General features: G+C 45.5%; 1 protein-coding gene across 2 annotated transcripts in view; it reads left to right on the top strand.

The window, feature by feature from the left end:
* The window catches only part of PLXNA4 (plexin A4), a 482,253-nt gene that overhangs the window by 350,578 nt on the left and 110,910 nt on the right, over positions 1-20,765 (top strand). For both annotated transcript variants that reach the window (XM_006861144.1, XM_006861145.1), the window contains 2 exons: positions 2,842-2,942; positions 20,146-20,269. In XM_006861144.1, the coding sequence (XP_006861206.1) occupies positions 2,842-2,942; positions 20,146-20,269 (225 nt within the window). The remainder of the gene's footprint in view (positions 1-2,841; positions 2,943-20,145; positions 20,270-20,765) is intronic.

The following is a 20,765-nucleotide window of genomic DNA, read 5'->3' as shown; positions in this document are numbered from 1 at the left end:
TAAATGAGCAAAAAACACCTTTTTGTAAAAAAAAAAAAAAAAATTGCTCTCAAAGGCTATCAAAAGGAACCAAAGTTTAGATTGATCCCACACACAGCCATTGATTTGATTCTGATTTTATGAGTTTTCAAGACTAAATCTTTATGGGAGCAGACAGTGGCATCTTTCTCCTGCAGAACGGCTGGTGGGTTTGAACCACCAACCTTGCTGTTAGCAGCTGAATGCCTGGCTTACAATGCTGTATTGTTATTGGTGGTGGTGGCTGTGTGCCGTGGAGTAGGTTCCGACTCATAGCAACCCTGTACAGGGTTTCCGAGGCTGTAAGTCTTTACGAGAGCAGTAAGCCTCATCTTTCTCCCACGAATGGCTGGTAGTTTCGAACTGCCAACCTTGAGGTTTGCAGCCTGATTCGAAACCACTACGCTTTCAGAGTTAGTAAGTACCTACTAAAGGAGTCCTGGTGTGGTGCTGTGGGTTAATGTGCCAGACTGCAAAGCCATTTGAACTGCAAGATCCGTGGTTCAAGCTCACCAGCTGCTCCTTGGAAACCGTAGTGCTGTGGGTTAATGCATGAGACTGAAAAGTCGTTTGAACTGCAAGGTCAGTGGTTCAAGTTTACCAGATGCTCCTTGGAAACCCTATATAGGGTTGCTATGGGTCGGAATCGACTCAACGGCACTTAACAACAACAAAAAAGACTCCTAGTAATACAGTACTTAAAGCACTCTGCTGATAGACAAAAGTGGTTCAAGCCAGCCAGCCACTCAGTGGGAGCTAGCTGTGGCTGTGGACTACTATAATGACAGACAGCCTTGGAAACCCTTGAGGGCATTGCCCCTCTGCCCGACAGAGTCACTGTGAGTCAGTCACTCAGTGGTAGTGGGTTTGGTTTGGCTGTATCTTGAGTGGCACAGACAGCTAAGCACTTGCTTGGCTGCTGACCAAAAGATTGCAGGTTCAAACCCACCCAGAGGCAGTAAGGAAGAATGACTTGACGATTTGCTTCCAAAAAAGTCACAGCCATGGTAACCCTGTGGAGTACAGTTCGACTCTGAAACGTAGGGTCTCCATGAGTCAGAATCAACTCAAGGGTAACTGTTAGTTAAGGCACGGAGTTGGGGAATCATGTAAAGAGTTGCCAGGGATAAGCTGTCCCCACAGATAGGAATGGATTCAGGGGAGGACAGCACACAGAAAAGAGCTTTAAGAGCAAGCAGGAAATGGAAGCATTTGGACTAAGCCGAAATGTCATGCAGAACATTTTACATTAACAAGCAGCTGGTGAAAGCTAATATAAAGTTCGGGGTTGGTGAGGAAGCCTATGTTCGTTTAAAGAGTGTGGGTAGGAGGGAAATAGCAACAGCTGCTCTTTGAAAGCATCATAGTGCAAACCTTCCAGAGTCCGTTTGCCACCTTTATGCGAGAGAAAAGAGTGGGCAGGTCACAGCTTCAAAGTGAGTTGTGTGTGACACCTTGTGAAAAGGCACAGCGCGAAAGAAAGCAAAGGGGCTTGAGTTGAGTGCTCACTGGAAGAGCAAGAATGATGGAGGCTGGGAAGAAAGCAAAATCCCTTAAGACAAAAGAAAAACAAGGTCTGGGGGCCAATGAGCCCCTGAATTCATTGTAAGAAGCAAATGTGTGACTCACTGGATGCCTGTAGAGATATTTTGGGCTGTGGGTGCTGGGAACATTTCAATGCACACTATAAACAAAATGTATGGAACAACTGAGTATGAAATCTATGGTCTGTAGCCCCAGACTCCTAAGCAAAATGATCATGACCCCAGGTTTCATATATATCTGTCTGCTCAAATAGGATTGCCAGTGGGTTCTGAGGCTTTCAGCATCTTCCTGCTCCTGTATTGTTTTAGATGATATTTAGAATACTATTTGTTATGGCTTGAAATAATATATTCCAAACTATAAATTCCTGTATCTGTGGTTGGAGTCCTGGTGTAATTCTGTAGGATAAACACTGGAATACTCACCGCAAGGTCAGTAGCGGTTCAAACCCACTAGCAGGTTCTCTACAGGATCCCTTTGAGTTGGAATGGACTGAATGGCGGCTTATTTGTGGATGTGACCCCTTTGGGGAATAAGATTCTCTTTTTTATGGTTTTGTTACTGTTAGCTGCCGTAAGGTTGGCTGCAACTCTCAGTGATTTTTTTAAACATCAAAAAGATGCACAACCCAGTCCTGCATCATCCTCACTGGAGTTGCTAGGTTTGAGCCCATTCTTGGAACCACTGTGTCAGTCCATCTCATTAGGGGAAGGGGGTCTTCTTCTTTTTCCCAACCCTCTACTTTATCAACTGTGGTATTCTTCTCCAGGGGCTGTCCAAAGTGCGTAAGATGAAGTCTTGCCATCTTGGCTTCCAAGGAGTACACTGACAGTATTTTTCCAATTTACATTTGTTCATTCTTCTGGCAATCTATGGTCTACTCAATATTGACATATTAATGAGATCGTGGTATTGTAGAAGTATCTTGAATCTGATGACATTTGGGATCTAAAACCAGTAGGTTAGAGACAGAGAGGGATAAGCACAAATGGAGGGAAAAAAGATCCCAGCAAGGCACCTAGACATGCTGGGGGTATAGAAGCTGAGACAAGGGCTTCTCCTGGAGTAATCAGAAAGACCCTTCCCCTAGAGCTCGCACGCCGAATCTTGACTGCTAACTTCCTGAACTATAAGAGAATAAATCACATTTGTTAGAGCCCCCACTTGGGGCGTTCCCCATAAAGCAGCCCTAGATGACTAAAACAGTATTGCTTTCTGGTGAATTCCTGGGTGTTCCGCAAAGCCCTGAATACTCTCTCCCTTGTCGCCCTGTCCTAGCTGACCAGAGTCCCCGTGGAGTCCTGCAGTCAATACAAGAGCTGCAGTGAGTGCCTGGGCTCCGGCGATCCTCACTGTGGCTGGTGTGTGCTCCACAACACGTGAGTATTGCGCACACATGCAACACACTGCCTCTTCTCAACCGCCACCTCCATCCCTTCCCTTTGATCTCTCCTCTCTACCTGTCTTCCCTTACTCTTCCCTCCCTCTGTGATCTGTAAAGGGATCTCCCTTCTCTTGTTCTTTATGACTTCTCTGTAAGTTGCCAAATTCCCATTAAAAAAATACCAGGAGATGGGAATCTGAGAGAGGTGATGGATTAGGATGCGGATGACACGTTGGATCTGTCTACACTGGAGGTCCAGGGAAAATTCAGTCCTGGACTTAACCGATGGTAGACACTTTCTGGGACTAACCCCCCCAGGACAAACGCCTTGGACTTCACCCCCAGGGGCTGCAAGAGACTCAATCTCTGTCCATTTTACCTCCATACACATCTATGTGACCCTTGAGGTGTGCATTTCAAGTGTTAGAACCAAGCCCCTTCCCTCTGCTGCCAAGATCCCCACTGGCTGACGGAAGCCCTAGGTCTGGGGTCACTGGACCTGCAGTCCAGTTCCAGGGGCTAGACACTCACTATGTTCTGGCTTCACTTTAGTCTTCTAAGTAGGGAGAAGGTAGGGGCACTGCAGTGGGGACAGGTGGTCTGCTGGTAATGAAGGAGTGGTACAAGGAGCCTAGGCCACCATCCCAGACATGCGGGAGCATCGGGGAGCAGAGTGAGACCATGTGAGTGCATGTGCCCTATGGGCTGAGAGTGCTGTGCACATGGAAAGTTGCGGGAGGGGTGTGAAGCCAGATAAGATTGGGGAAGGAGCAAGAGATCATGGGTGCACTACCTCCCGGAACTTTCAATGATCCCCAATGAGCTTCCAGATGGTTCTCCTGTAACTGCATCCTTACTGGGGTTCCTCGCCTAGAATTGCCTTCCTCTGACTGGTAGGTATCCCTGCCGATGCCCTCAACCTCCTCACCTGGCACCATGTCTTTTCTGAGCTGGCATATCTTATCCACCAGTGTCCATGTCTCTGCCAGCCTTTAGTAAGCATCAGCTTTCAGGAAGCAGAGCTCAGCAGCACAGCACTCTGGGCCCAGTACCCAGTGCAGAGTTGGTGAAGATGTTGCTGCTGAGGTGGGGGGCGGGGAGCAGGTGATGTTCCTTGTCCAAGGAACTGTCACAGGAGCAGCCAGGAGGGACTAGAATGGAAACCTCTGGGGCTTTAGGCAAGTAACTCTGTTGGGATCTTAATGTCCTTATGTTTTAAAAGACAGCACAGTGCCTGCTCAGGCTGGTGGAGTGAGGATTGTTGTTGTTGTGAAGTACCATTGAGTCAGTTCCCACTCACAGTGACCCTGTATAGGGTTTCCAAGGAGCAACTGGTGGGTTTGAACTGCTGACCTTGTGGTTTGCAGTCCAGTGCTGATCCTACAGCGCCAGCCCAGGAGTCCAGAGTGAGGATAGAGGTATAACGAAGGGCATTATCAAAGTCCTACGTGTTGGGCCAGGTCAGGGTGCTTCTCTCTGTAACTCTTGAGTCTCCTGATTTTATGAGGGGTCCCATGAGCCCAGACATTCATATCAGAGGCTGTGCTGACATTGGTGGTAATACCCAGCTTCCCCGGAAGAACCAGAGGCCAGGCTCCCTGCCCACTCCTCCATCCCAGAGTGAGTGGACAATGACCACAAAGGTGGGGCAAGAGGGGTGTGTCCCTAGCCCATCTAAAATTTTGTAAATACAATTGTCAATAACTTTTCATTCTTTTCCATGCCTGTCTTTTATAATTTTTCTTTGAGGTGAAATTCACATAAAATAAAATGAACCGTATTGAAGTGAACAATTCAGTGTACATTCACAATGCTGTGTAAACGTGACCTCTGTCTAATTCCAACATGTTCTCATCCTCTCAAGAGGAAACCTGTTCCATGAAGCAACTTCTTCCAGTCTCCCCTAGCCCCAAGCAACCTTCAATCTGCTTTCTCTCCTAGACATGTCATGTAAGTTGAGTCAGACAATGATGGCCACATGCATTTTGATCTTTTGTGTCTCGTTTCTTTCATTCAGCATAATACTTTCAAGGTTCATCCTTGTAACTTGTATTAGTTCTTCATTCATTTTTATGGTTGGATAATACTCCATTGTATAGATATTGTTGTTGTTGTTAAGCGCAGTCCAGTCGGTTCTGACTCATAGCGACCCTAGGAGTGGCTTGTAAACTTGAACCACTAACTTGGCACTTCAAACCGACCTTGCATTCTAGCATATTAACCCACAGTACCACACCAGGACTCCTTATATACATAATGCTGTTGTTGTTAAGTGCTGTGAAGTCGATTCCGACCCACAGAGACCCTGTGTAGGGTTTCCAAGGACTGGTGAGCTTGAACCGCCAAACTTGCATTTCAAACTGACTTTGCAGTCTAGCACATTAACCCAGAGTACTAAAATGTGTTGATCATTGATGATTAAAACATTGGGGGGGTGGTGTCCACCTTTGGGTTACTATGAATTATGCTGCGATGGCATTCTTGAGCATGGAGTTCATGCTTGGAAGTCTTTTGCGTATACAGCTAGGAGTAAAATTGCTAGGTCCTAGGGATGGTCCTGAGGATGACGTAGAACCAGTCAGTGTTTCATTCTGTTGGACACATGGTCACTATGCATCAGAGCCCACCTGATAGTACCTAAGTGGTCGTTTTAAGGAGCCCTGGTGGCATGATGGGTAAACGCTCAGCTATTAACCAGAAGGTCAGCAGTTCAAACCCACCAACTGTTCCATCAGAGAAAGGAGTGAGGGAGAGAGGGGAAGTGGGGGGGGAGGGGCACTGTAAGAGAGAAAGAGGGGGCATGAAGCTGATGAGGAGAGAACCTCTGTAACCAGGTGGCTCAGGTGCTGAATGGCCTGTTTGTACCAGCCAAGTCACAGGTGGGTTGCAGACAGAATGCGCTTAAGAAATGCTCGTGTAATTCAAGCCCTCGAAACTATTACTCACCGTCCATTGTGGTGAGGCACTCACCTGTCAGCCCAGAGGTATGAAGACCCCACCTCTCCAGCTCCTGTTGCCCTCAGGCTGCCTGTTTCTAATGGCAGTGGCAGCCTCAGCAGCCCTGGACATTACTGGACACCAGTCTTGACCTTTACTTCCAAGACATTTCCCTGAGCCTGCCCCAGGGGATGACCAAGTCCAGCCTGCATTCCAGGCCTGTCTCTGACCCCACACAGCTGTCTCTGGTTCTGGGCCTGGAACGCCCCCCACCATATACACACCAAGCTGGACAGGCCAGCCCCTCCTGCCTTCCACCCCATGGCTCCATGCCCAGCCTGAGAATCCTATCTGAGGCTCAGCAGGTAATGGGATACTGCCCTGAAGACTAGCCGCATCGATCGGCCCAGACGTTACCTTGCTTCAGAAAAGTCACCTGGCTCACTCCTGGGACAAGATGTGGACTGGGAAAGATGAGATTGCCTTTTCTGAAGTCTCTCGTGTCGCCTCTGATGGTCCCTGCTTCATCCCAGATGTCTGCTGTTGGAAGGATGCCCTGGCCTGCAGGGGCTAGGCATGGGTAATTTTGCAGGATTCAGTTCTTTTCTTCATTGCCAGAAGGAGAGAATGAAAGGCAAAGCAGAGCCGAAGGGGTGGGTTAAAGCTCAGAGCAGACTGGCTTCAGGTTCCCCTGTTATGAAAGGACGATGAGCAAAGCTATCTTAGGGCCACAGTGTGAGGACCTCATGAGTTCGTGGGGGCACACATCCGGCTCCTGCTGCTCAGGGGAGTCCTGATGGCCCTCACTATGTACCTAGAGGCTGGGGGTCTACTCCAGGGCTTCCTCCCTGTCCCTTCACCCTCTTCTCCTTCCCAGGACCAGAGAGGTATGGCTGGGTGACTGGTACAAATCCACTGTTGGCGAGTCTTCCTCTCTTTGGGCATCTGCAGCCAGCCATTTAGGCAGTGTCCCCAGCAGATGTGCCCTGTCTCTCTCCACCCCATCACCAACCCCCTCTCCCACTATGTGCATGGAAAAGTGCAGAGAGAACACATTTCCCATATGCCATTGCTGGCCTTGATCTCCATGTAGCGCACGCTGATTCCAAGAGTCCTTGCTCACTTCTCCCCCACAAGGTCTGTGTTGTTGTTGTCAGGAGTTGTTGAGTGGGGACCTGGTGTACAACAGAACAAAACACTGCCACCCTCACAATTGTTGTCATGTGCGAGCCTCTTGTTAAAACCGTGGTGTCCATCCATCTTGCTGGCGGTCTTCCTCTTTTTCACTGATCCTCTTCTTTACCAAGCATGGTGTCCTTCTCTAGGGATGGGTCCCTCTTGATAACAGGCCCCAAATATGTGACATAAAGTGTCGCCATCCTAGCTTCCGAGGAGCATTCTGGAGGATCTTCTCTCAAGATAGTTCTCTTCATGCTTCTGGCAGTCCGTGGTATTGTCAATATTCTTTGCCGACACCGCCACAATTCAAGTTCATCAAAGACATAGTCCATAGCCTTGTGTGTTGTCTTTGTAATTTATTTTAACCAACATCCCGGACCTGCTAGAGCTTACCTGATAATCCAGTGAGCTCTCCCCTAGGCTGTCTGTAGTGCCAGCTTCATCTTTTCTTGGAGAGGACCAAGACATACTTTTTATTACGATGATGAGGAATTTCAACTCTCTGAGCTCTTAGGGAGGTGATAACCATGTCCCATGCCGTAGGCACCTGTTGTGAGTTGATAGCAATGTAGAATTCTGACTGTGCTTCATGCTAGCTCTGACCTGCTGTCCTCAGAGGGAGAGCTGTCCGCCAGAGGTTTAGGGACATCAAGGCCAGGAGAGCCTGTTGTCAGTCCCCAGGCCCTTTCAGCCCTGACTCCAAGCTGCAGGTCTCTTTTGTGGAATTCCTGTGTCCTACCTTGCCTTCCTGTGATTCCTTTGGTGGGACTGCTATTTTCATAGAGGTCTCCAAGATGGAGTCTTCAGGTGGTCTCCCCGGGAGGACTGAGCCCATTTATCTATCCTCCTGATGTCCATGTCATCATCTCTGCCCCATGAGAGGGTTCATGGGACAGTCCAAGCCTGACAGAGCCATCGTGTCATACTGCTGCTGCTGCCGTAGGCCATCAAGTGGGTTCTGACTGGCAGTGTCCCTGTACAAAAGGGGTGGGAATCATTGTTCTGTTAAAATGTATAGCATCATTTGTGGACCATACAAAATTATCAACTTAAAAATCAGCCTGCTATAAGGAGCTCTGGTAGCATAGTGGTTATGAATCGGGCTGCGAACCTTAAGGTCAGCGGTTCGAAACTACCAGCTGCTCTGCGGGAGAAAGATGAGGCTTTCTACTCCCGTAAAGATTTACACCCTCGGAAACCCCGTACAGGGTCGCTATGGGTCGGAACTGACTCGACGGCACTTAACAACAACAACATATGTGGTAAAACATTTCATTAACTCACCCCTGATGTGATGGCTGGGCTCTTGGTGTGGTACTGTGGTATAAGCACTGGACTGAGTACTACAAGGTTGGCAGTTCAGACCTACCAACTGCTCCTCAAAAACCCTGTACAGGGTCACTGTGTGTCAGACCTTGTGGTTAGCAGCCCAACACATAAGCCAACACTAGAAATACCTCCACACTAGCTCAGAATGTCCCTCCTGGTCAAATGGCTGCCTCCCTGGGAGGTGTGAAGCCCAGGCACACACAGACCAGCATGCTACTTTGACGTTGGGTTGGAGAGGATGGAGGGGTCTGGCTTACACAGAGCAAAATGCTTCTGTACATCACCCCTATGGGAGCAGGAGACATTAACAGATACAGTGTGGCCTGCTAGCTGATCAGAATCAACCAGAGTCAGTGTGGGCATGACTGCATGTCAGAAGCAACATCTTCCTTGTGATTAGTGGAAGATAACCCAATGCATTCACCTGCTCTCATACTCTTTGCTTTTTCCTCCTCTACCTGCTCTCCCCCTCCTCTCCTCTCTATCCAACTCCCCACCTCTTCTTCCTTAACTGATCCTCAACTTTAAAATCAGTAGATCCGAGCAGTGGCACTTATTGATGAGAAGACAGCATCAGCCCACTCCCATTTTCTCCTGGTCACCATTAAATGGAGTTTTGCTTCTTCCAAGGAAGGAACCTCTCCCGTTTCCTTGTTCCCACAACCCAAGCTTTATTGTTGATGGACCCTTCATTTGGGGTGTACCCAGAAAGACGTCAATGCAAGAATCTGTCCAGGGACCCAAGTCAGAGCATGACCTTTCCCTGCAGGTAGTCAGTCAAGCCTAGCCTGTGAACTAACTGTGGTGGGATGAGACCACTTGGTGGCCGCATGAGCCCAGGAAGATTTGTGACCTCCAACTGTCTCCTTCATCTGAAGATTCTGGTGAAATCTTGGGTCTCCTCCTGCCTCAGTGACCTCACCCATTGAGTGAGGCTCAGGAGGCCTGGATGAAGGCAACATTAGGAGGTACTCATTGGCCTTAGATATTGAAAGGTGGCAAAGAGATTTTGTGGGTTCATTTGTTAGCAGTTGGTGGCAGAGGGCAACTGATGTCTGCCTTCCTGTCTTAGAGTTCACCCAAGGTCAATCTAATTATTTAGACTTCCACAAGAGCATGGCTCCCTTCCCTGGATCCTATTGTCAATCACAGCCCTGGAAGGACTCCTCTGGTCTGTTGTTACTCTTACCTGCCATGGAGTCATCCCTGTCTCTTGACAACCCCGTGCTCAACAGGACAAAATGCTACCTGGTCGTGCTCCATCCCCCTGATGGTTTGCAGATCAACCCATTGCGATCCACAGGGTTTACTTTGGCTGATTTTTTAGGATGTAGATCGCCCCATTTAAATACTAACCAGAACTGATCCTGCTAAACTTGCAAAATCAGATGAGATTGGGCACGTTCAGGGCGGTGTAACTGTAGACAGGAAGTAGGTCTCTAGGCCTTTCTTCTTGGTCTGCTTTAGTCTGGAAGCCCCGCTGAAACCTGTTTAGCATCAGAGCAACATGCAAGCCCTCACCTGGTTTAATCCTTTCATTCAACAAACCTCTTACACTCCCAGCTGTCCTGAAATCGTTCCTTTCCTGTCCATTCTTTCTTTCCTCAGATCCACATCCTTCCTTCTGCCCATTTCTGTGGACATTCCAGAAGAAGGAAAGGGTAAAAATATTAGAAAACCCAGAAATCTCCCTTGTCAGAATTCCCAGTTGGAGATCATAACAGAGCCTCCCTGTTTTCATATTTGTGTAGACATTCCGAGTTCACTTATCTTTTCTGTCAGGTTGCTTGGAGAATCCCCCACTCCCTTGTTTCCAGGTCCTCTTGTTCTGTGAAGAGATTTCCCAAATGATACACTTGTGTCCATGAAGGATTGAGGCTCTTCTGTGAAGAGAAGGAGCAAGTTCTGATGTCCAAGGCTAGTGTCCTTGGACAGTAGCAATGACCACTCCACTTTGGAAGCCTGCCCAGTGGGGACTCCGAAGTCTCCCAAGTTTCAAATTGATATTTGGTAGCCCGGCCAGGAGGACTGCAAGTTAATATTTCTATCACTGTATTTAGGAATTAATTTCTAGAGAACTTAATCATCACCTCTCTCCCTCTCCCTCACCCCCTTCCTTCCTCCATTCCTCTCCCTTCTAATTTTCCACTTGGCTGGGAATTCACCAGCAGTGAAAGTTCAGGCTTAGGGGAGGGCGGAGGTAGCTGCTTCATTAGAGAGGATAATCTCATCAGAACCACTGGCTTGAATAATAACCCCTTCTGAGGGACCCAGGCCTTTCTCCCCAGTGGCTGTTTGCACCTCTGATCTCGGGGCTGGAAGGGCTGAATGCAGAGAAATGGAATGAAGTAGGGTGGTTAGAAGGGTTAGCAGGAGAAAACTTTGGGGCCTGTCGTGTCTTCTTGGGCCTGCTTCTTACAGTTTTGCGGTTCAGAACAGGGGTGCCGATGGTGGTAATATTTCTGAAACCATTGTTAGCTGCTATTGACTTGGCTGCTAGTCACTGCAGCCTCCTGTACAAGAGAACAAAACATCGCCCAGTCCTGTGTCATCTTCATGGCCAATTATTGTATCAATTGTGCCCATCCATTGCATTAAGAGGTCCCCTCATCTTCACCGACCCTCTCCTTTTCCAAGCATGGTGTCCTTTTCTAGTTCACATGGCCTTTCCTGATGATGTGGTCATTAAATGACTGCAAGTTTTGCTAGCCTCTATTCTAAGGACCACAGCATACCGGTGAGTATGTATGAGCCCCAGTTTTGCTCCCCTGGAAAACGAATGAATCGGGACCTTCCCTCTACCTCGAGGAAGTGCCTATGGTAGAGTTATGCCCCTTGGAAAGAGACATCTAAGCCAACTCCTCAGTAGGCATGGATGAACCTTCAGCACGTTTCCCAGCTCTTGCCTGGGCGAGTGGGCAATCACATTCCCAGGAAAGCAGCAGGCCATGACCTTGACAGGTCCCATAAGGTATCAGAAGGAATTGACCCTTCCACTCCATTATCCTCCCACATCTAAGGTGAGTCATCTGCTTTGTTGGACAATAGCTGCCTCCACCCTCACCAACCATGAGGGATGAGAAAAACTGTCAAAACATCCCTGGTACTGACTTTAAACTTGACTTGCCTCTAAGATAACTGAGTTCTCAATACCCATTGACAGCTTCTTAGAAGGGAGAGTGACAAGTCAGACTATTCTTCTCTTCTCTCCTTCCTCCTGGCCTCTGGGACTCCCATTGCCGCATTACTAGGAAAACAGCTGCAGATCTCTGTCCTCTTGACTTTGATTTCTGCCATGGGTAAGTCTGGTAGCATAGTGGTTACGAATCGGGCTGCGAACCTTAAGGTCAGCGGTTCGAAACTACCAGCTGCTCCACGGGAGAAAGATGAGGCTTTCTACTCCTGTAAAGATTTACACCCTCGGAAACCCTGTACAGGGTCGCTATGGGTCGGAACCGACTCGACGGCACATAACAACAACAACAACATGGGTAAGTTCAGGAGAGAAAAATTTCTTCAGTTCTAGCTTGGAGGAATTGATGAGGAAAGCAGAGAGGGAATGGGGGAGTACCCATCCATTATCACAGAGTCGATGCCAGCTCATAGCAGGATACAATAGAACTGCCCCCATAGGTTTCCAGGCTCTATGGAAGAAGACAGCCATGTCTTTTTCCCAGAGTGGCTTCTGGGTTCAAACCATTGACATTTAGACTTAACCATTCTACCATGAGAGGGCTTCTTGTGGTAATAGCAATTTTTTGTTGTTGTTAAGTGTTGTTGAGTCAGATCCAACTCATAGTGACCATGTATGGGGTTTCCACAGAGTGACTGGTGGGTTTGAACTGCTGACCTTATACGACATCGCCACACCAGCAAACATTTATTGAGGCTTTACTAGGAACTAGCGCTATTCTAAATACTGTGCTCACATAATACCATTTCGTCCTCACAATAACGCTATTAGATGTTGTTACTGGAGGTTGTCGAACTTATGGCAACCCCATATGACAGAGCAGAACGTCCTCATTTGGTTTTCTTGGCTGGGATCTTTATGGAAGCAGGTATCACCAGGTCAGTCCATCTCCTTGAGGGTCCTTCCTCTGTTACGCTGAGCCTCTGCTTTATCAAGTAGGGTACCATTCTCCAGGGCCTGACTCCTGCTGATTACGTGTCCAAAGTATATGAGACGAAATCTCACCATCTTCATTTCTAAGGAACAATCTCGTGGTACTTCATCCAAGATCGTTCATGGCATATTTAATATTTTCACCAATGGCGTTACTCGAATGCATCATTTCTCCTTTGGTCTTCCTTATTTACTGTCCAACTAAGTATACAAAATGACATCTTTGCTCTTTAACACTTTAGAGAGGTATTTTGCAGCAGATTTGCACAATGTTGTACATCATTTGATTTCTTGTCTGCTGCTTCCCTGGGCATTGATTGTGGATGCAAGTAAAATAAAATTTTGGGCAACTTCAACATTGTCTCCATTTATCATGATATTGCTTACTGGCCCAGTTGTGAGATTTCTGTTTTCTTTATGTTGAAGTATAATCCTCACTGAAGGCATATTTGATCTCCATCAATATCTTAAATCCTCTTCACTTTGAGCTAGATAGATTGTGTCTGCCACATATTTCAAGTTGTTAATGAAGCTCAAACCCAAAGAACTAAGGCAAAAATCAAGCCTCAAGTTGAAATATTGAGGGATTTCATGAACGAAATATTTAATTACTTCTTATTGTTGTTGTTAGGTGACCTCAAGATGGTTTCAATTCATAGCAACCCTACACGCATGAGAACAAACCACTGGTCCTGTGATGTCCTAATAATTGTTGTTATGCTTGTAAGGAAAATTCTGGCTGGACTTCTTCCAACACAGAGTTTTTTGTTCTTCTGGCAGTCCATAGTACTTTCAGTCTTCTTCCTCAACACACAAAATGCATCAATTCTTCTATTGTCATTGTCCAGCTTTCTTATGCATATTAAGGCTATTGAAAAGACCATGACTTGAGTCAGGCACACTTTAGTCCTCAAGCTGATATCTTTGCTCTTGAGCACTTTAAAGAGCTTTCCTGCAGAAGATTTGCCTCATGCAAATTTGATTGATTCCTTGGCTGCTTCTTTCATGAGTGTTGATTGTAGATCCAAGCAAAATGAGGTCTTTAACAATGTTGATTTTATTGTCTCCATTTATCATGTTGTTTATTGGTCCAGTGTGAGGATTTTTGTTTTCTTTGCATCGAAGTGCAATCCATAATGAAGGTTGTAGTCTTTTACCTTCATCAGTAAGTACTTAAAATTCTCTTCATTTTCAGCAAGCAAAGTTGTATCATCTACATATCACTTGTTGCTAATGAATCTTCCTCGAATCCTGATGCCTCCAAGTCTTCTTCATATAATCCAGTGTCTTGAATTATTTGTTCAGCATACAGTTTTAATAAACATGGTAAAAGAATACAATTCTGGCTCACACCTTTTCTGATTTTAAACCAGTTAATATTCTCCTGTTCTGTTAAAATAACTGCCTTTTGGTCTAAGACCAGGTTCTCCATGAGCACAATTAAATGTTCTGGAATACCCATTCTTCACAGTATTGTCCATGACCCACACAGTCAAAAGCCTTTGCATAGTCAAAAAAGCACCAGTAAACATCTTTCTGGTATTCTGTGCTTTCAGCCAAGATCCATCTGACATCAGCAATGATATCCCTAGTTCCATGTCCTCTTGTGAATCTGCTTGAATTTCTGGCAATTCTCTGTTGATGTACTGTTGTAATCATTTTGGAATTATACTTGTGAATAAGCAAAGTGTTCACTGGAGTGCCATCAAGGCAAACAACCAAGTCCCTTCAGGAAAACTTCCCTTCAAGACTGAAACTCAAAGGGAACACATGAGCAGGCATGTAAGCTTGCTGGAGACCACATTGGTCTACTGGTGAGTGGAAGAGGGGGAAAGGCAGCAATGAAGAAATGGGTTGAGTTCAACGATGTTCTATATACTCCTGTTGACCTGGAGATGAGAAAGAGAAGAGGAAGGGCTGGTTGGTCCAAAGTGTGGTGATACCTGGGAACTCCTGAGCCCATGGACAAGGACATAGCCACAGAGGGCTAGAGCTGAGAGTGAAGCATCCAGCTGATATGAAGTGAGGGGAGAAGCACAAGAACACCCAAACTTGCAAATAGTACCCTTTGACCTAGACTTGATGGCTTGATAATCAGAACTCTACTAGAGGAAGGTAAGAAAAATAATTTTTGATAAAGAAAATGAGGATAAATTGCTACAATTTGATGAATTGACCTGTACTCATGGATGTAGTAGCTCAAAATTCCAACAGAAAGGAAAGGAGTCTTCACATCAAGTTCAATGCTATCCTCTCTGTATACAGAGTAAATAAGGACGAGCAACTTAGACATTGGCTACCTAAAATGAGGGTGCGATAAAGCATGAAGTCACTGGCTTACAAGTTTTCAAGAGGGAGTTTAGTTTAAGAGTGTGGGGGAGGAAGATAGTATCCCCACTGAACAGTTTTCTTCTTGTCTAGAGAGGTCTGATGAAAAGAGATAGGGATAAGATTCTTATGATTCAATAGTGAGTAAGTATTATCATGACTAATTGCAACTGTCACAATTGTAAAAGTAGAAATTTTGTAACAAAAATGGGGAGTTGTTCATCTTACAGTCCGGAAACAGAGAACCCTAGGACCATCAAGGGAGAAGAGCACAAGCAGCATGCGGGGCCTTATCCGGAGGAGATGCGACACCAGAGATGAAGGCAGAGATGAGGACATGGAGAGAGGGAGCAGCTGAGGACTCTAGACTCATGGAAAGAAAAGGACTGAGTGCTGGTGGCCAGGAGGCAGGCTTTCAGAATGTGCCGTTTGGTTGTTTCAATTATTATATATTCCTGAATGTTTTTGTGTGCATCTCCCCAACACCAACACCACCCCTCAAAAAAAGAAAAACAGAGGGAATGGAAACAAATGCTGTTGAATGATGATGCATGGAGGGAATTGTAATCATTGCAATGAGACGATGGTGTAAACTATCACTCCGTTCATAATAAACACACACACACACACACAATTATGCTTGCATGTGATATAATGATATTGTCCAATGATTTCCTCATTCTGCTGAGTCACCACTTTTTAATATGGGAACAAATACGAGTCTCTTACAATTGGTTTGTCAGATAGCTGCTGTCCAAATTTCTTGGTATAGTTGAGTGAATGCCTCCAGTGCTGTGTCAGTTTATTGAACGATTTCAATTTGTATTCCATCAATTTCTGGAGCCTCGTCTTCTACCATTGCCTTCACTGCCGCTTGGACTTCTGCCTTCAGTGCCATTGGTTTTTGTTCTCTATGCTGCATCCATCTTGAAGTGGTTGAACATCAACCATTTCTTTCTGGTACAATGACTCTATGTATTCCTTCCATCTTCTTTTGATGCTTCTTGCTTTGTTCAAAATTTTACCCATAGAATCCTTTGATATTTCAAGTCTAGGCTAGAATTTTTTCTTCAGTTCCTTCAGCTTGAGAAACATAGAGCATGTTCTTCTCTTTTGGTTTTCTAACTCCTGGTCTTTGCACATTTCATTATAATACTTGACTTTGACTTCACAAGTTACCCTTTGAAATTTTCTGTTCAGCTATTTGACATCCTCATTTTCTTCCATTCACTTTAGCATGTCCACTTTGGATAGCAAATTTCAGAGTCTCTTCTAGCCCGTTTTGGTCTTTTCTTTCTTGCCTGTGTTTTTAATAACTTTTGCTGTTTTCCTGTGTGATTTTCTTGATGTCATCACATAGCTCTTCTGGTCTTCGGTCATTAGTGCATAATGCATCAAATCTGTTCTTGAGATCGTCTCTATGTTCAGATGGGATAGGTTCAGGAACATATTCTGGCTCTCATGGGCTTGTTTTAATGTTCTTCTGCATTAGCCTGAACTTGCATATTAGCAGTTGATGGTCTGCTCCACAGTCTGTCCCTGGCCTGGTTTTGGCTGACGATATGGAGCTTTACCAATGTCACTTCCCACAGATATAGTCAGTTTTATTCTTGTATATTCCATCTGGTGAGGTCCATGGGTATAGTCGCATTTTATGTTTTTATAAATAGTTATTTGTGATGGATAAGTTATTGGTCTTGCAAAATTCTATTATGCCATCTCCAGCATCATTTCTATCACAAAGACCATATTTTCCAACTATTGATACTTCCACTTGGTCTCCAGCCTTTGCATTCCAATTACCAGTAATTATCAATACATCTTGATTGCATGTTTAATCACTTTCAGACTTAAGATGTTGATAGAGTTCTGCAATTTCATCCTCACTGGCTTTAGTGGCTGGTGCATAAAGTTAAAAATAGTGGTATTAACTGGTCTCCTTGAAGGCTTATGGGTAGTATCCTATCACAGCAGCACTAGACTTCTAGATAGATCTGAAAGGTTCCTTTTTGATGTTGACTATGATGCATTCTTCTTGAATTTATCACTCCCGGCATAGTAAACCATAGACTGTCAGATTAAAAATGGTGAATACCAGTCCATACCAGTTCACTAATGCCTAGGCTATGGGTCTTTATGTGTTCCATTTTATTTTTTATAACTTTCAGTGTTCCTAGGTGCATACTTTGTACATTCCATGTTCTAATTAATAATGGATGTTTGCAGCTATTTCTCCACATTTTGAGTTGTGCCCCACCAGCCAATGAAGGTCCTGATAGCTTTACTCCATTCATGTCATCATGGTCAACTCTACTTTGAGGTGGTAGCTCTTCTCGAGTCGTATTTTGAGTGCCTTCCAACCTGAGGGGCTCATCTTCTGGCACCATATCTGATAATATTCTGGTGCTATTCATAATGCTGTCATCTCCTGGCACTATATCTGACAACGGTCTGCTACTATCCATAAGGTTTTCAGTGATTAAACATCCAGAAGTAGTCTGTCTCTCTTTCTGCTTAATCTCTCTTAGTGCGAAAGCTCAGCTAAAATCTGTCCACCATGGATGACCATGCTGGTGTTTAAAATACATGTGGCAAAGCTTCCAGCATCAACAACAACTTTGGAATCATCACATTATGACAGATTGACAGCTGCCTGGTCAGTTTGAGTTATTTGTTGTTGTTGTTATGTGCCATGGAGTCCATCCCGACTCATAGCAACCTTGTACAGGGTTTCTGAGGCTATAAATCTTTACAGGAGCAGAAAGCCTCATCTTTCTCCCATGGAACAGCTGGCCGTTTCAAACTTCTGACCTTGTGATTCACAGCCCGACTCATAACCATTACACTACTAGAGTTATTTAAGAAGCATCAAAAGAAGATAAAAGGAATACCAGAAAGAATTGGCCAATAGTCAACCATATCCGGTGGTAGCATGTGATCAAGAACTGGTGGCATTGTAGGAAGAAGGCCAAGCTGCACTGAAGGCTTTGGTTAAAAAAAAAAACTCAAAGAATTGATAACCTACCAGTTGAGATGCTTTATTAAGTGCATGCATTGCTGGAAGCACTCATGGGAAATCTGGAAGATGGCTACCTGGCCAATTGACTGGAAGAGATCCATATTTGTGCCTATTACAAAGAAAGATACTCCAACAGAATGTGGACATTACTGAACTATGTTATTAATATCACATGTAATTAAAATTGTGCTGAAGATAATCCCAAAACAAATAGAGCAGTGTATCAACAGAGTTGTTAGAAACTCAAACCAATTTCAGAAAAGGATGTGGAATGAAAGATATCATTGCTGATGTCAGATGGATCATGGCTGGAAGAGAATACCAGAAGATGGTTACCTGTGTCTCATTGACCATGCAAAGACATTTGACTGTGAGGTTCATAACAAATTATGGACAACAGTGCAAAGAATGAGAATTCTAAAACATTTAATTGTACTCATGCAGAACCTGTACATAGACCAAGAGTCAGTTGTTGAATCACAAGCGGATACCATGTGGTTTAAAGTAAGGCAAGGTATGAATCCGTGTTATATTCTTTCACTATACTTATTCAGCCTGTATGCTGATAGTCTAAGAAGCAAATATTCTGAGAAGTTGAACTCTATGAAGAAGAGCATGACATCAGGATTGGAGGAAGACTCATTAATAACCTGTGATATGCAGATGACACAGTTAGATAATATGTTTACAATGATAAGCTATAGGTGCCTTCCATGGTAAGAACTGCATTTAGGGGAAGGTGCTGCTTATTGGTTTGGGATTCTCCGGAGGGATGACCATAAAAAAACGAAAACAAAAACCACTGCCATTGAGATTATTCCAATTCATAGAGACGCTATAGGACAGAGTAGAATTGCCCCATATGGTTCCCAAGACTGTAATCTTTATGATATCAAGGTATCATGCCTTTCTCCTGTGGAGCAGCTGGTGGATTTGAACCACCAAACTTTTCATTAATCTCCAAGCACTTAATAACTGCATGACAAGGTCTCCTTGGAGGGATGGCCAGATGCAGCCAAAAGAGCTTTAGAAACAGCAACAAACAATGCAGGTAGAACTTGCCCTGGGAGCCCCAAACACATGCCTTTGGAACCACGTCGTCTTTCTTCTCCATCTGCACCTCTCTTTGGAAACTGCAGGTAATGTTTGTCCTGGAAGCATTTCCTCCCACCCCTTTCATAATTTAATCAAAGACACTTCTCAGACCTCCTGATTGCTCTTAGAAGTAGAAACTTCAAAGTTGGGGAGTCAATGAATAATTTAAGCTTGTATGACTCTCGGTATCTGCTGTTAATGGGCGTAATAACACTATTCATAGCAATGTCAGAGCAGACACCCTGAAAAAGTCTATATAACATTAGCCTAATGGCTGCAGGTAATGGGGTCCTCACAGACATGTCGGTCTGGGCAATTAACTTCCAAGACTCCGAGCCAGCTGCTCTTGCTGTCATCGGCTGGCTGGAGCAATGGGACACGCCACAAAAACCATCAAACTCTTCCCTGACCTTTGACTCCTGGGGTGCCTGTCCTGGAGAAATCATCTTTGTCCCTCAAATAGCAATAATACTCCAAGGGCTACAGAGAAAAGGGAAGATCGTGGTTTAGCCTGGGAAAGGGGATTGTTCTTGGGTACCTTAGAGTCTACTCTGAGTCATGGTGATCCTATGTGACAGAGTAGAACCACCCCCGTAGGGTTCTCTGGACTGTCTGCCACCTTTGCAGGGGCTGACATACAAAGGTAAGGAAGACTGAAAGCGTGTATTGTTGTTATTGTTGTGTGCCGTGGAGTCGATTCCAACTCATAGTGACCCTACACAGGGTTTCCGAGGCTGTAAATCTTTTACGGGAGCAGACCGCCTCATCGTTCTCCCGCGGAACCGCTGGTAGTTTCGAACTGCTGACCTTGCGGCTCGCAGCCCGATTCGTAACCACTACGCTTGTATTATATTTATGGAAAGAACAAGGCTTACTTTGCCGAAGGATGGAAGAAGAATGGCAAGGACTGTGGGTGACTGGAGGGCAAGAGGGGACTAGGAAAGACTTTGGAGCACTTTATAGCCAAGAGCAATGGGTTTAGGATCCCTCTCATGTTTCTGCATTGCAGAGCGAGTGATTAGAGTTACTACATTATTCAAACTGGAGGATAATGGAGGACCGGGCAGGGGAAGGAAGCATGTTGGCTGGCATGTTTGGGAGCTGCTGGTCATACGTGAGCTCAGAAGAGGGCCCTCCTTGGCCAAGGGGCCTTCTCACAGGTAACCTGGGGTCTGTCCTCCACAGGTGCACCCGGAAGGAACGGTGTGAACGCTCCCGAGAGCCCCGCAGGTTTGCCTCAGAGATGAAGCATTGTGTCCGGCTGATGGTCCATCCCAACAACATCTCTGTCTCCCAGTACAATGTGCTGGTAAGCATCTCAGCGTCAGGACTGGGGACGTACAAAGGCTCTCTCGCCTCACGGACCCTCAGTTCAAGGCCCCTCAGGGGACTGGGCATGACCTGCCCAGCATGGGCAGCTCTGAAGCAGTGTGAAAGCATGTTCAAAACTCAGTGTCCACTGGGGATGGGAGACGGAAGTGAAAAGACAGGGAAACCAGGAAACTAAAATTGATCCAAAGGCTAGGAAAGAGTAAGTGTGATTATCCATGCCCATAAAATGAGGAAAGTGTGTACGCACAGAGGGGCAAGGATGGCGTCCAAGTTCACACATCAGGACATCATCGCTGGTTGGTGTTGCCATTTTCCAAAATTGGGAGTAACAGAAGAGGTCGTGGAGTGGCACCTCTGATCTACCCAACGCGCCTTCTCACAAATCACCTGCTGCTGTTGTTGTTGTTAAATGCCTTCAAGTCAGTTCTGAGTCATAGCGACCCTGTATGGGGTGTCTGAGGAGGGCTGGTATG

This window comes from Chrysochloris asiatica, unplaced genomic scaffold, assembly GCF_000296735.1.
Source record: "Chrysochloris asiatica unplaced genomic scaffold, ChrAsi1.0 scaffold00041, whole genome shotgun sequence".
Taxonomy (NCBI): Eukaryota; Metazoa; Chordata; class Mammalia; order Afrosoricida; family Chrysochloridae; genus Chrysochloris; species Chrysochloris asiatica.
The sequence above is the reverse complement of the archived record's forward strand: the minus strand, read 5'-3'. Positions and strand labels throughout refer to the sequence as shown.